At 31.5% G+C, this 14617-nt stretch overlaps 1 protein-coding gene across 2 annotated transcripts; it reads left to right on the forward strand.

Annotated features, from left to right (window-relative positions):
• The first annotated feature begins 231 nt into the window (after positions 1 to 231).
• Positions 232 to 3535, forward strand: LOC110419401 (uncharacterized). Of its 2 annotated transcripts, none has more exons than XM_021432424.2 (4): positions 232 to 456; positions 1508 to 1821; positions 1904 to 2125; positions 3193 to 3535. In XM_021432424.2, the coding sequence occupies exons 1-4, from the start codon at positions 333 to 335 to the stop codon at positions 3379 to 3381; spliced, it is 849 nt and encodes a 282-aa protein (XP_021288099.1). In that variant the 5' UTR covers positions 232 to 332; the 3' UTR covers positions 3382 to 3535. The 2 variants fall into 2 exon arrangements, with proteins under 2 accessions (XP_021288099.1, XP_089640225.1); XM_089784099.1 differs by having other exon boundaries at positions 323 to 456; positions 1532 to 1821.
• The last annotated feature ends 11082 nt before the right edge of the window (positions 3536 to 14617 follow it).

A 14617-nucleotide genomic window follows, 5' to 3' on the forward strand; every position in this document is an offset into this window, starting at 1 on the left:
AATATAAAAAGAGTCCATCAAAAAAAATTTTTATTTATCAATTAAATTAGTTTATCAATTTATTTACAAATTTTAAATCAGTAATTTAATTTTATAAATTTGATAATTTTTATTAATTAACTTTACAATAAAATTAATGACTTACTGCAAAATTTACCCTTCACCGGTCCTTTTCAACAAATTGCCCTAAGATTTCATTTTTTTTTAAGAATTATATATAGGAAAAAAAGAAAAAGTTAATTACCACTGACAACTCTTCAGGAGCAAGTTTCTCTCTCCTCTGAAACCCCAGCTGCTCATTTTCGTAGGCAAGGATTATATTGTTGAACTCCATGGTTGGAACAGGGTTTGAGGAGATCGATCCCAAAGCTTTTTCTAGTAGTAGTTCGTCGATGGAGGACTTTGGGGAGCCAAATTCCGATTGGACGAACTCCGATCATGGTCTTGAAGAATTTTGTAAGTTTTAAATATTTCCCATTTTATGCTTATCTATTTGTTGATAGCTTTTATTTAATTTTACGCTTGATTTTCAGAAACTGAGATATTTTTTAATCCACCATTCTCTTTCCAATCGAGAACTTTCCGCTTCTCCCACAATTTATTTTCAGTTCCAAAATCGCCTTTCAATTCGTAAAGATATTTTTTTTTTGGAATTCTTTTTGTTTTTGTTTTTAATTCTTTTTTATATATAAATGTTTATTTCAATGAAAATTTTAATTTTTTTCTTTGGAGCATGATGCTTTATCTCTTTTGTTCTGTTAGAATTAGTGAAGAGGGTATCATATGATAAGATCGATAAGCGTAACCGATTATACATGAATTATAATAATTCTAGCATGATCTGATCACATCTGCGCCTATCAAAAGTATAGATCTTGGTTTTTTTTTTTTTCTCTTTTTCCCCAAATCTTAATTTCTATGATCTTGTTATGAAATCACAAAAGCCTCTTTTCGTGTATATATATAGATATCTAAATCAATAATTCTTTTTAATTAGTAAAAGAATGAATTAATGACAACCCAGCGACTTTCTAATAGAGAAGAACTAAACCAAATTAGAAATTGGAATAATTCGACTCAAAATGTTAGATGAAATTCCCCAATAAAAGTTCATATGTTCTGAGGAATTTTTAACTTTATAAGCTTTAAAAACCTGCATGTTAGTTGGTTACACTACTAGCTGCAATTCCTAACCCAAGTTCCCATTGCCATATTTCATAACATATCGGTTACATTACTATTTACTGGGAGAATGAAATCTTTGGGAGCTCTTGCCTACCATTTCATCCCAATTGAGTCCAAGTACTTGATTGGATTTTGGATTATCTATTTCTACCCACCTTTCTGGTGTAGAACTTAACAAATAATATTGCTATATTTTGATTTTTTTTTTTAATTTTGAGGGACTGGTATTTGAATCAGGTTTCTTGCAATAGGGGATATATGCACTTAACATTGAGTCAAATGCTTAATATAACACATATCTTGTTTGTTGTTCTACTGATAGTGAAAATGGAAATGCCTTCACCAGAATCATTGATGTCACTAGATTTTGGCAGTCAAAGTATCCAGTCAGTACTGTCTTTTGATCCATCAATGCTAAATCAGACAACTGGCATTCAGTTTACTGGACAACAACATGATCAACATGCAACATCTGGTGTGATGGCAGATATGAATCAAGCAAACGTGCACTTAGGGCAGCAAGGTTCAGATATATCCTTAACTAGTAGGTCCAAAATAAATGATCCTAAAGTTTTGACAGATGACAAGGTTACAAGGAAAAGACAGAGGGATAGAGATTACAGAGAAAGACGCAGGGTGAAATATTATTCCCTTTTGTTATCTTTTGTTCAGTTCTTATGTCATGTCTCTTTTAAAATCTTTAATTTCTCACTTACAGAAAGAGAGGATGGAAACGAAGGACAATCTAGAGGCACTTGGCGAAGAAAATGAACATTTGGAGAAGGAGAATGAATCTTTAAAACGGGAAAATGCTTTGATGAATCAAACTTTAGAATCCCAAGCAGAAGAGATTAAACAACTTAGAAATGATCTCAATAATATGAAGTTTGAGCATGGGAAGCAAAATATTCTGGTACAGATACTTTCATCAGAACTTCTAGTAAGTGCCTCTCTCTGCCGCAGTTGTTCTCTGAAGTCTTTTGTTTCCCCTCTTTTTTCCTTAATGAGATATATCTTACTTATTTGTTTAATATAGGCTGTAGTATTATGCAGATTCATATTGAGGGAAAGAGATATTTGCTTTTTCTTGATTTCTCAGGGCTAGCTAACTGAAATGGTTCGATCTGTTTATAATTAGCTTTTTTTTTCTGTGAATATGGTGCATTTTATTAATCACCAATCACATATTACAATGCGAGATGTTAACAAACTTACATTTCTGTGAATTTGGCCTCCTCTCTTTAGGAATTTTTAGTAATGATATGGTAAATTTGATGGCTGTTGCTCTTAGATTCAATCAAAATAATTTTATTTTCTTTCCTTTCAAAAAAAATTACCTGTTTCCTATGCTTTTTTTGGTACCTTATTATGAGTTTGTTTTTTCAATTAATTAAACATGCATGTTGGCATTAATTATTATGTCAAACTACTTCTTTTTATGTAGACAAAGAAAATGCAATTAAAAAGAAGTTCAACTAGTTACCATATATGTTGTTGTGCACATTAAATCAATTGTAAATTACAAGGATTTTTTTTTTTCCTACCAAGCATTTCTTTTTTAAACCTCAATCCTTTTAAAACCTTGTGTAACTTCTATTCTTTATCTTTTGAAAGAATTTATTTGTTAGACTAATTTTATTCAATATTTTATGTAAACAATAAGTTTCTTTTACTCCTGAAAAGATATTTATATTTTTTTATGACTGAAATTATCATTTAATTTACCTTTAATACTCGTTTAATTAGATTTTCTTTTATTAATTTATCTTTTATCTTGGTTTTGTCAAAACAAAATTCTTCGCTTCACTCCCACCTTTATTTCTCAAGGTCAACGCTAGTAGCGACTTGAGTTCGGAAGTTTGCATAAACTTGTTTTGCTTGTATACTTTTAAATTTTGACTGTAGCTTTTTTTTTATAAAAAAATAAAAATTTTCAAAATAATAATAATAACAAATTATTATTTACAAGTACATGCGTATCCTCATCATCTTTTAATTTCTTTGTAGGCCAATCCTGAACTTCAACTTGAAAATCAACGCCTCAAAGATGAAAATGTTAGACTGAGGAATAAAGTCGACGTTAATGATTACTCATCACAGCTTATAAAGGAGAATGGAAGCCTGCGAATTGAAAATATGGTACTCAGGGTGCAAAATGATGCTCTATGTGAGAAGATTGCCAATGATAATGGTTAGAACAAGGAAAATTGAAGTTTGACTTTCTTCTATTGAATTCTTTTTGATAATGCATTTATTACTTTATATAGTTGTATATAATAAATATGAATTTGTTATACATTTTGAAAGAACTCTCCTCATATTTACAACGTGTTTTTTTTTTTTTTAAGAATTACTTCTTGCTTTAGCCTGGGACTATCTAATGGCATGAAGTACAATTTCCAAATAAATAGAAACTTGAAAGAGTCACGACTCTTGTTACCATCCAAAATACAGAAATAAATCATGTAGAAGAATATAGAGATGGATTGGTAGAACTAGTACTCAACAGACCACCACGAATACCTCCAAGACATTCTTTTGATTTAGGGAACAGCACAGCCTCTATTAGAAGCTTTTTTTTTTTTTTGGGTAAATATGGTAAATCAACAAACAAATTCAAATGATTTTGATGACCAACAGATTAACAAAATGGTTTGGAAGAAACCTAAAAAACTTTATTATCCGAAAATCACAGCACCTAATTTAAATACCTAATTTAAATATAAAAGAGAAACTAATGTTTCAAAATAGATACAATGCCAACACAATTTATGAATGGAACATTGATGGAATGTCTGAATATAACATTCTTAGTACACTCCAACAAATGACAATAGTGTCCAATGTATATAAAACTTAAAACCAAACAAGTCAAATTACGGACCATTCAATAGCAAATCTTTTAGTTGCTAGATTTAATGGATAGCTAAAACGCTGGTGGGATAATTATCTCATCACAAATCAACAACAAGAAATATTAAAAGCAATAAAAAAAGAAAATAAAGGTAACAATATCCTAGACGAACAAGGAAGAGAAATTCAAGATGTTATTGTAGCTTTCATCTTTTCAATATCAAAACATTTCATAGGAGATCCTTCTCATCTTAAAGATAGAAACTCAAAACTATTATCAAATCTAAAATACAAAAAATTAACAGACTTCAAATGGTACAAAGATATATTTATGACAAGAGTAATGCAAAGATCTAATAACCAATAACCTTTTTGGAAGGAAAAATTTCTAGCAGGACTTCTCACATTATCAGGAGAAAAGGTCAGAAATCAAATAAGAGAAACTTATAAAGGAATAGTTCCTTATGAAAATCTTGCATATGGTGAGCTCATAAGTTTCACCCAGAAAGAATGTTTAAAAACTCATTTGATTTTGAATTTCTCTTAAGAATCAATTCGATTTTGAATTTCTTTTAAGAATTGATTTTGTTGTTCTTGGCGGAATTTTTTCGAAATTTCAAAAGGTTTGAAAATTGGTTCTTTAGCTTTTTCAATATTTGTTGGTAAATTTTGTATGGATTTGGGTTGATTTTCTACCAAAGTTTCTAGATTTTCCAATTGTCTTGAAATAGTGTGGAGATTTAGATTTGTATAATTGTTTTGTTCAACTATCAGTTTTATGTCCCTAGATGAAACGATTTCTCCTAGATCAAAAGATCTCATTCGTAATGGGGTTGCTTTTATTCTTGCATTTTTATGTGAATATTGAACTTTTGCTAAAAGAGGATGTTGAGATTTAACTTCTTCTCTAGTAGTTTGCCATTTAGTTACATTTTTTGTGATGTTTATTGATTTTAAATAGTGTTCTTCAAACTATTCGAAGAATTCTATTACAATTTTATGTTTGTTCATAAAACTGTAATATTCTTGTAAGATTTCCTCCTTTTCATTTTTGTAAGTTTTGAAATAAATTTTTCTTTTTTGTTGGTTTTTGTTGTTGTAGAAATCTTTCCTACACTATTCTTTATCAATCATACATTCTTTTTCTAATATAAATATTTCAGAATTTTCTCTATCATTTGTGTTTATATTTTAATTATTAGTCATTGAAGAATATGTTAGAGGCATATTGTAAGAGTTTGTTGGACTAATTTCTTGTTTGTTATGTGCAAGTTGAGGTATATTTGAAGAAGTATCTATTTCTTGTAAGTTTGTCCTAATAGTGGAGGGTATTGAAGAAGCAGAGGCTCTAGTTGTCCTGAAATCTGTTCCTTGAGTAGTTGTAGATGAATTTTCTCCTAAAATTATATATATAAATATATATATATATATATGTATATGGGGAAGGTTGATTAAATCACTGTTGAAAATAGTATAAAGATTTCTTTTGAAGCCATCACCTCCAACCACAATTTCCTTCTCTGCCTTGCTTTTATTAATATCCAAATTCACAATACATTCAAAATTCTATGGAGTATCAATATCTTTGTTAATACTATTGACATCATCAACGTAAACAAGCTGCCATTGACTTCTGCACTGTAAGCTTGTTTGAAATTAGAATACTTGTGTCAAAACATACATAGCTTACACTTCGAAAAGTACAGCTTTGAGTCAAAACACAAGGAATCTAAGGGTTATCATCTAAATATAAGAAAAAAGCACTTAACTGTGAACTCATACATTAAGAAAAGGTTATAAAGTTTTATAATATACAAAAAGACACCAATAAAGAACACAAAGTCAAGTACTATTACAAGAATTACCAAATTGCGTACATGATGCAGCAACTTATTGCAAACTTAGATTAAAGGTTTGAAGCTACATGGCAAACATTGACAATATGGTTTGCAGCAGAGTAAGCACAGGGAATAAAATTGTAGAGATTACAGAAGCATTTCTCCAAGATGTGCTGAAATCTTATGCCTTAATGTTGCTTTCCTGTTGTGCCAAGGCTGCTCCTGGTTTGCATTCAGCTCTACACACATGTAAGAGAGTATTGTCGGTCACTGAGTCTTTTGATAATGTTTGTGCAAAGCTTGTCAAACAAAGAGGCCACTCCACCGTCACCAAGCCATTGCTTGATTGTTTCCCTTTCCTCAGGTAAATTTGCATCTTTGCTAATGTGGAATGAGGTGATCCATTACTGCGATATAGTCACATATGAACCCTTTATGTGGAGAGTGATTGTCGGGCACGTGACCTTATGGGTACAACCTGTTCAAATAGCTTAAAAAATGAAGCCTGAGAGAAAACCTTTTAGTAAGAGAAAATTTGCATTCGGACCAGGGTAAAGAAAAAATCAAAAATGGAAAATCATGCGGAACACGATTTTCTCTTCGTTCATTTCATTTTGTAGTGTCGATTTCATGAGAGAGAGAATGACCAAGTATTAAACAAGGAACAAGGAATAACAGCTTGGTGAGCATTTCCAGGGTTGGTATCTTTGTACAGGAAATCCAAGAAGGCCACTACACGTATGCTACCATAGCATTATTGTCATTAAAAGGAAATCATAAGGAAAAATAAAGAAACATTTAAACTTTAAAAAGAGGAATAAGACAATAGGTAGGTCACGCGGTAGGAGGCATGTGACTTCATCTTTATCATTTAAAGTTTGTTTTTGACGCATGGACTTCATTGTTAGGCCGTCTTTAAACTCAATGCAAAGATTGAAGCCGTTCTCAACGCACATCCTTGATTTCTATCTTACAAAAGCCCAAATTTGATCTCAGATAAGTAAAATTTTCTTTACTTAAGCCCAAGGTAAGGATGTCTGCAAGTTATTCATTTGTGTTGTAGTGTTTCACTACAATTTCCTCGTTCTTCACTATTTTTTCAATGGAGTGAAATTTGACTTAAATATGCTTTGTTCTTTCATGTTGCACAGGATTCTTAGTAATGGGTGTAGCTAATAGATTATCAAGCCACAATACAATTCCTTCTTTCTATTTAAACCCCAAAACACCAAGAGTTTTCCTTAGCCACAAAACATGATTCGAAGCAGAAACAGGCAATGTACTTTGCCTCGATAGAAGATTAGGCTAACATTCCCTGTTTTGTGAAGTTCTATGGGAAAGTTACCGTTCCAAATGAGAAACAAAACCCGCTTGTGTTCTTTGAATCATCAAGGCATTTTGCCCAATCGCTATCACAGTAGCCAACCAATTCTTGACTTTCATTCTTACTAAATTTAAGGCCATAGCTAATGGTTCCTTTGATGTACTTAAGTACCTTTTTGGCAGCAAAGAAGTGAATCTCAAATAGTGCTTGCATATATCTCGATAACACACTTGCAAAATACATAATATCAAGCGTAGAAGCTGTTAAATATAGCAAACTCCCAATTAAGCTTTTGTAAGTTGTGCTTATAGCAGCAAGAGCTTGATCATTTCAATAGATTTTTGAATTTGAGACCAATGGTGTATCAACCATTTTACAGGCTTCCATATTAAACCTTTTCAATAGCTCCTTACCATGATGAATATAAATAAACTTAGGAGATTGTATAAATTCCATACTAAGAAAATAACTCATCTCTCCCAAATCTATCATATAGAATTCAAGTTTCATTTGCATCTTGAAATCGTTTAAAACATAAATGTCTAGCCCTGTCAAAAGGTCATTGACATACAGCAAGACTATAAGAGTTATAGAGCCATTAATGTCTTTCACATACAAAATGGGTTCATTTATATTGCGTATGAAACCTTTACGCCCTTGATAATTGTCAATTCTCTCATACTAGGCCCTTAGAGCTTGTTTGAACTTGCAAAAGATCTTTAACAAGCTTGCAAACTTTGTCTTCCTTCCTCATCTACACAAAGCCTTCAGGTTGCTCAACATATATATCTTCAATGATGACACCATTTAGGAATGCAAATTTGACATAAAGGTGCCAAATTTTCCAGCTTTCCTTAGTAGCTAGTGTTGTTAAGAGTTTATAGTATCATGGCTTGTTACTGGGGCAAATGTCTCAAAGAATCAACCCCATAAACTTGCAAATTTCCTTTGGCCACTAGCCTAGTTTTTTGTTTGTTTACTAATCCATTTGCATTGAGTTTGGTTCTATAAGCCCACTTGACACCAATAACCTTTTAATTAGCAAGCTTGTCAACCAATAACCCGGTACCATTCTTCTTGATCATTTCCAGCTCTGTGTTCATTGCTTTCTTCCATTCATCATTCTCATTAGCCTTAGTATAAGTTGTAGGCTCAACAATGGCAGCATTACATCTGTTGTATATATCTTGTGGTGTTCTCATTCCTTTGACAACTAAATTCTAATCTTCTTCATCATCTAATTGATTATCTTAATGTAGGAAAACATCACAAACAAGGTTTAGTTGTTTGAATTTTCAATAATGTTCTTCTCCTAATTCCATCTAAGATCCACATCAAATTTGACATCTCTGCACACAACAACTATCTTGTTGTCAACATGTACAATTGTTACCCCTTGGAAGTTTCACTAAATCCAAGATGAGTTATTGCTTGACACTTGGGATCAAGCTTAATCCTTTTTTCATCATGAGTTTTAGGAAAACAATTACAACCAAAGACTTTTAGATGAGTGACAAATGGTTTTGAGCCATAACAAGCCTCATAAACATTTTTAGATTAAAGTGCTCTAGTTGGAAGGACATTAAGTAAACTCACTGCAACATTGACTGTCTTTGCCCAGAAAGACTTAGACAATCCTTTCTCATAAAGTAAACAGTGAGTCTTCTCAATAATGCTTTGATTCTTTCTCTCACATACCTCATTTTGCTTAGGATTATAGGGTACTATCAGTTGGTGTTTGATCTTTTTAAGAGTCAAGTAACTCTTAAATTCATTTGAGCAATACCCTGACCCATTCTCTGCCTTTAGAATCTTTAAGGTTTGTCTATATTCATTCTTAACTAAAGCCTTAAATTTGATGAAATGGTTGTACATTTTAGATTTTTCTTGCAAAAAGTAAAATTCCAATAGAATCTTGTATAGTCATATATGAAAATAAGATATTAAAGACTACCATATACTGAGGAGTACTCATGGGTCCTCCAACATCAAAATGAACAAGCTGGAGCTTGTCATAGGTTTTCCAATTGCTTGACTTTGGAAAAAAAAAGTTTGCTATGTTTTCCTAGCATACAGGTCTCACAAACATGTTCAAATGGTAATATGATTGAAATACATTCAACAAGAGGCATAGTTAATGTGACCTAACCTTCTAGCCAAAGCTCGGTATCAGTAGCTCTAGTATAGTACTCTTTATGGTCAATGTGCATCTAATTCAAAGAGTAACACTATTCTTCATTTCTACAGTTAACGTTTTCTCACCAGTAAGATAAAAAATTTTGCAAAACCTATCTTTAAATAGCAAAGCATAATGATTTTTAACAAATTGCCCAACACGGAGTAAGTTTTGTGTTTCCTCAGGAATTTAATACACCTTTGATATGAACTTTGTCCCAAATGAAGTCTCCATTGTTGTCGTTTCAGAGCCAATGGTCTTCAAATAAAGTCCATTGCTAATCCCCACTCTGGCCTTAAAGTTTCTATCAAAGGTAGTAAAGATTTGATTAGCTCCTATCATATGATCGGAACAACCATTGTCTATTAACCATACGTTTTCCTTTTTGCAACAACAATAATGTTGGCCATGAATAGGAGTTCATCGGCAGCTTCAATATGATTTACAACAACTGCCTTTTCATCTATGTAAGCACCTTTGGCTTTGCACATATTCTTCATATGTCCAAGTTAGTTATAGGACCTATATTTGACATTAGGCTTCTACCAACAAAACTTAGCAATGTGAGTTTTCTTTTTGCAATGCTAACATGGATATTTTTTACCATGTTTACTTTGCTTCCCATCTTTAGTTTTTTTTTCCTTTGTCTCTATTGTTACCTTCAACCCCTTTTAAACCCCTATGACAGACTCTAAAATCCTTGGTTCTTGATGTCAAAGCATTCTCTGTGTGAGACGAATAAGTTGAAAAGAAGCAAAAGAGGGAAAAACAACATTAAAAGGTACTCTCCAAATATGAAAAGTGGTTAGAATAGTACAAGTAGGGGGAAGGGTCATTTGAAAAGTGGGAGAGGGGAAGGGAAAGTTTACAACATCTAGGACAAGGTTAAGCTACAAAAATAAAAGGCCAGAAAAAGAGAGTTGAAAAGAGCAAAAAAGGCAAAGTAATATTAAGAAAATGGATTTAGAGGAAGGGTCAGTTTCGAATGTTGGCATTAGGAGAAGAAATCCAATGATGGTTAAAGAGGCCAAGGAGATTTGGGAATTAAGCAAAATGTTGGGGTTAAATTTTATAGCAGACAAAGAAAAGGTAATACAAAGAATTGTGGAACTCGAGGCAATGGAACACATAGGCAAAGATTCTCCCAGCCATTTTTGTGGCCTTATGTTAATGGGAAATACTACTTTTTTTAGAGTTGGTTCTTTACTAGGAGGATTTTTTTATTTTAATCACTTTTGAGAAGAAAGTTACTTGTGAAGTTTTTTATGGATGCTTATTGCTAATGGCTTTGATGCTTTTGCTATAGATTGGATTTTTATTATATGTTCATGGGGGAGATATTATGCTTGTGTCTTGTGAGTTTACAATTTTTCAAGAATCGATCCTTCCTTCACTAGGTGTCGATTATTCACTATAGTTAGGCCTCATAATTTGAATTTGAACTTGATCTTTGACGCATCAATCTTATCCATTTATTCCATCTCTTTCCTCTTTTTCAAGTTTTTGATTTTTTTTCTTTGGTGCTCCAAGAACTGACATCTACTTCTTTAGAAATCGATTCTTTATGCATATTTTTGTACCCAAACTTGCGAGAATCTGACTTCTTGACTCCCAAGTGTCGATTATTGGAATTCCAATAACTTGTTTTGAAATTCTAATTTGTAGGAATTGTCTTTTTAACCATTGAAAATCGTTTCTTGAGTTTCTAGAAACTTGTCTAAATATTTCATTTTACAAAAATCAATGTTTCCTTTTTCAGTAGTTGATTCTTTTTGCTTGAACTTGAGATCCAAAGTGTATAAAAAAATTTTCTTTGCACAAAACAAATACAAGTTCAAATGTCAATTAAGTAAGGAAGCATAGAAACACATTAAAAGCATTCAAGGATCACTTAGAGAAGCAATTTTGATAATTTTTATCATATCAAAACTCTAATCATTTTCAAGTTATTAAAGCTAACAAATTGCTTGAAAGCTACATTGCCTAAATTACACGTCTTCTCTTATTTTAAAAGAATTAAATATTATACTTACAGATATGATTAATAAATTGTTATTGGTCTCCAAATTTTCATATTACACTTTTGATATGAAATTTCTTCACACATATGTTGACTATATATATATATATTTTGTTTTTGCATAAATAATGAACCTCTTTGTGCATTCATTCTTCCTTTCTTTTCTCCTTTCTCTATAATCCATTAATTTAGTAGAGGAAATTACTAGACTTTTCCAATTTCTCTAGTTCCTCCATTAGGAGTTGACCCTGCATGATCAGAGTTAAAGTTAAATAACGACCATGTTTTTCCCATTTTCAAAATCAAGTTGAAATCTAACAATATGCAACCGTAATCAGAATGGAAATCCTGCTGTTGAAACTTACATTATCCCATATTATTATTATTATAGTGAATAAAAAACAACTTAGCATCAATCTTGTTTATTATTTTACTAGCAAAGGAGACACACATGCAACGTAGACATTTGGGTTGATTTTGCTTGTCATCATCTAGCAGCTGACAGAATTGAAGGCGGCTGTCCATGTGTTAATTATGCCTAGTAAATTACACTAAAAATATTCATTAATTAAGCATAACATTAAAATGACCGCGTTCCTCACGCGACTGAAGCCGTGTTTGGATACTCGTCAAAATCGGTTAACAACTTTGACATAGGGAAACAAACAGCTTCAGCTTATTTTAATATAAAGTAGGCTTTCATTATATAGTCATGGGCTATTTATTCTAATATTTCCTATTTCCCCTCTAGACAGTTATTCTAATATATATATATATATATATATAAATATATAGATAAGTCAATAATTCTAATTTTGCATTCTTTAAAGTATTTTTATTTGAAAAAAAAAGAGCAAGTAGAACACTACGATTGATTAAAGCTTTAATAAATAACATTTGATCATTTTATAAACTTATTCTTATCTACTTGGAAAATAGAATACGTACCCATATCAAATATTTATATATTTTTTTAATATAAAAAAATTTCACAGGACTCAGTTATTTTATTTAAATTTTATTAATAAAATAAATAAAAATATATAAATAGGAGAAGGACATAAACCTTACCTACGAATTTACATGATCACAAAATTAAAATTGAGTGAACGCCTTAAGAAGGTTTTGCTTTATGTGCATAATTTTGGATGCTACGGTAAAGATAAAAGCTCCCTTTTTTATAAAATTTTAAAAATAAAGAGAAATAACAATAAAAATAAATTAACAGTATTACTCTTTTACATTTATTTAAAGCGAATATAAAGTAGATTGGGTTTATGTAATTTTAAAATGCCACGTAACTCACCTTGAGCTTGCGTAAATACTTGAAGATTCTAGTGTTGATGACCCTGATTCGACAAAAAATCTACAACTTGATTACTTTCCCTATAAATGTGAGAAATTGTACAGGAACTATTGTTCAAACTTTCCCTCACAGATTCCAACAAATAATGGATTTTATGGGACCCTTTTTTATTCTCCCGAAAGCATGTTAATGACTACCAAAGCATCCATCTCTATCTAAACTTTAGAAATCTTGTAAGCTTGGTATAAAAGTAAGCTTTTATGTAAGGCTAATAATTCCACCTTCAGAGAATGCGTGGGACCAAGATTCTCAGAAAAACAAAAAATGAGCCTATCGGTATGATCTTGAAGAACTCCCCTGCATGTTGCATTCTAAAAATTGTTCTGAGAGCTACCATCGATGTTCAACTTGAATTCACCTATCAACGGTTTTACCCACCTAATAATTTGGGGCAACCAAGGTTGCGTTGTTGGGTATTCAAAACCTTACAGGTTGGGTATTTGGGTATCTCCTTTCGACTGTCATTATTTCAGAAGATTCCCCTAGTGCAATTGTCTCAATAATTTCATGACACACCATATTATTCTGTCAGGATACATACCTAGATTCATGTGCTTTGCATCATTTTTTTAAGACCATAGGAACCAATGTTGTTGATTTCTCACGCAAGTGCATATATTGTTAACAAGTAATATAATAATAAGTAGAATTTGTTCTCACGGAGTGTTGAATTAATTCCTAATTTCTAACTACTAAAATTTTAACACCCTAATCTTATCCAAACAACTTAATTATTAAAAAGAAAAATTGAAACTAATAACTAAAACTAATCTAAAATTTATCAATAAAACTATTTTATTAAATTTGAGTGACTACTAGACTTGAGATTATGATATCCCTCAATATTTCTTCTGATGATTGTCTCTCTCTCTCTCTCTTAACTTAGTTTAATGGATTAAGTTATTAACCTAGAGTTCTAATTTATTTACAAATCTATGTCGAGTTTCTTATAAAAATATCTCTTCCAATTAATATACTATATGTCTATGCAAATTAAATTAAAGAAAGATTCATTAAGTTGGTACTCTAATTTCGATTACATATAGCTTATAGGTGTATGTGATAACTCTATTATATAGAGTTATTTTGACACATTTTGGGGGCTTAAGTAGCTAGATTTTTTAGATTTTATGTTCAAATTTTAGCGTTTTAGGTATTTTTCTAGTTTAAGTTTGATTATTTGTTAAGTGATTAATTTAAGTTATTTTAGTTAAATTTTATTTTGTTTTGTTTTAAATTACTTTAAGAGTAGTTATTGCTAAGTTCTCTTATAACTTTTGTAGAAAATTAATGAAAAGGCCTCATTTGATGAAAATCAGTGCAAGTATGGTGATGATTTCATTCGTATATGTTTTGGTATTTTGACCATAGCTCTCTCTAAATAATTCGAATCAGGTGATTCTTAGACCACGAGAATTCTAAGAAGAAGGGCTAAAATGTTTACTTTTGTCAATTCACCCAATTCTGATTGGATCATGGTCAAAATATTTTTCAAAATCGGAACACTGTAGCAGTATGCAAGGACTGAATATGATGCGGTTTTTGGAGCATATCTTTCAATCCATAAGTCCAATTGATGTGATTCTTAATCCATTAGAAAGTTAAGAGACAGGAATAAAACTTATATGTTTGCCACTTTGCCAGTTAGGAACATGCCAGGGTGAAACTTAAGTTTGAAATTGATAGACTACCACAGCACTGGGAGAACAAGGGTACAGCGTTGATGAAAGGAAGCCGATATACAAATTTCCAGAGAGCTCAGTGCTGCAGCGCTGGAAAAGTAGCGCCGTAGCGTTGGGATACTTTTCAAAAATAAAAGAAGTTGATGGGATTTTAGAAATTAGGTTATTTGGAG

The sequence above is a fragment of the Theobroma umbraticum genome, unplaced genomic scaffold, assembly GCF_002168275.2.
Source record: "Theobroma umbraticum cultivar Fairchild unplaced genomic scaffold, ASM216827v3 scaffold_67.0, whole genome shotgun sequence".
NCBI lineage: Eukaryota > Viridiplantae > Streptophyta > Magnoliopsida > Malvales > Malvaceae > Theobroma > Theobroma umbraticum.

Bases quoted from the DNA above. Each gene is read 5' to 3' on its own strand.
- LOC110419401 (XM_021432424.2), top strand. From the start codon at position 333: ATGGTTGGAACAGGGTTTGAGGAGATCGATCCCAAAGCTTTTTCTAGT. The intron at 1,822-1,903 runs GTGAAATATTAT...TCTCACTTACAG, and splicing joins ATTACAGAGAAAGACGCAGG to AAAGAGAGGATGGAAACGAA. The intron at 2,126-3,192 runs GTAAGTGCCTCT...ATTTCTTTGTAG, and splicing joins TACTTTCATCAGAACTTCTA to GCCAATCCTGAACTTCAACT.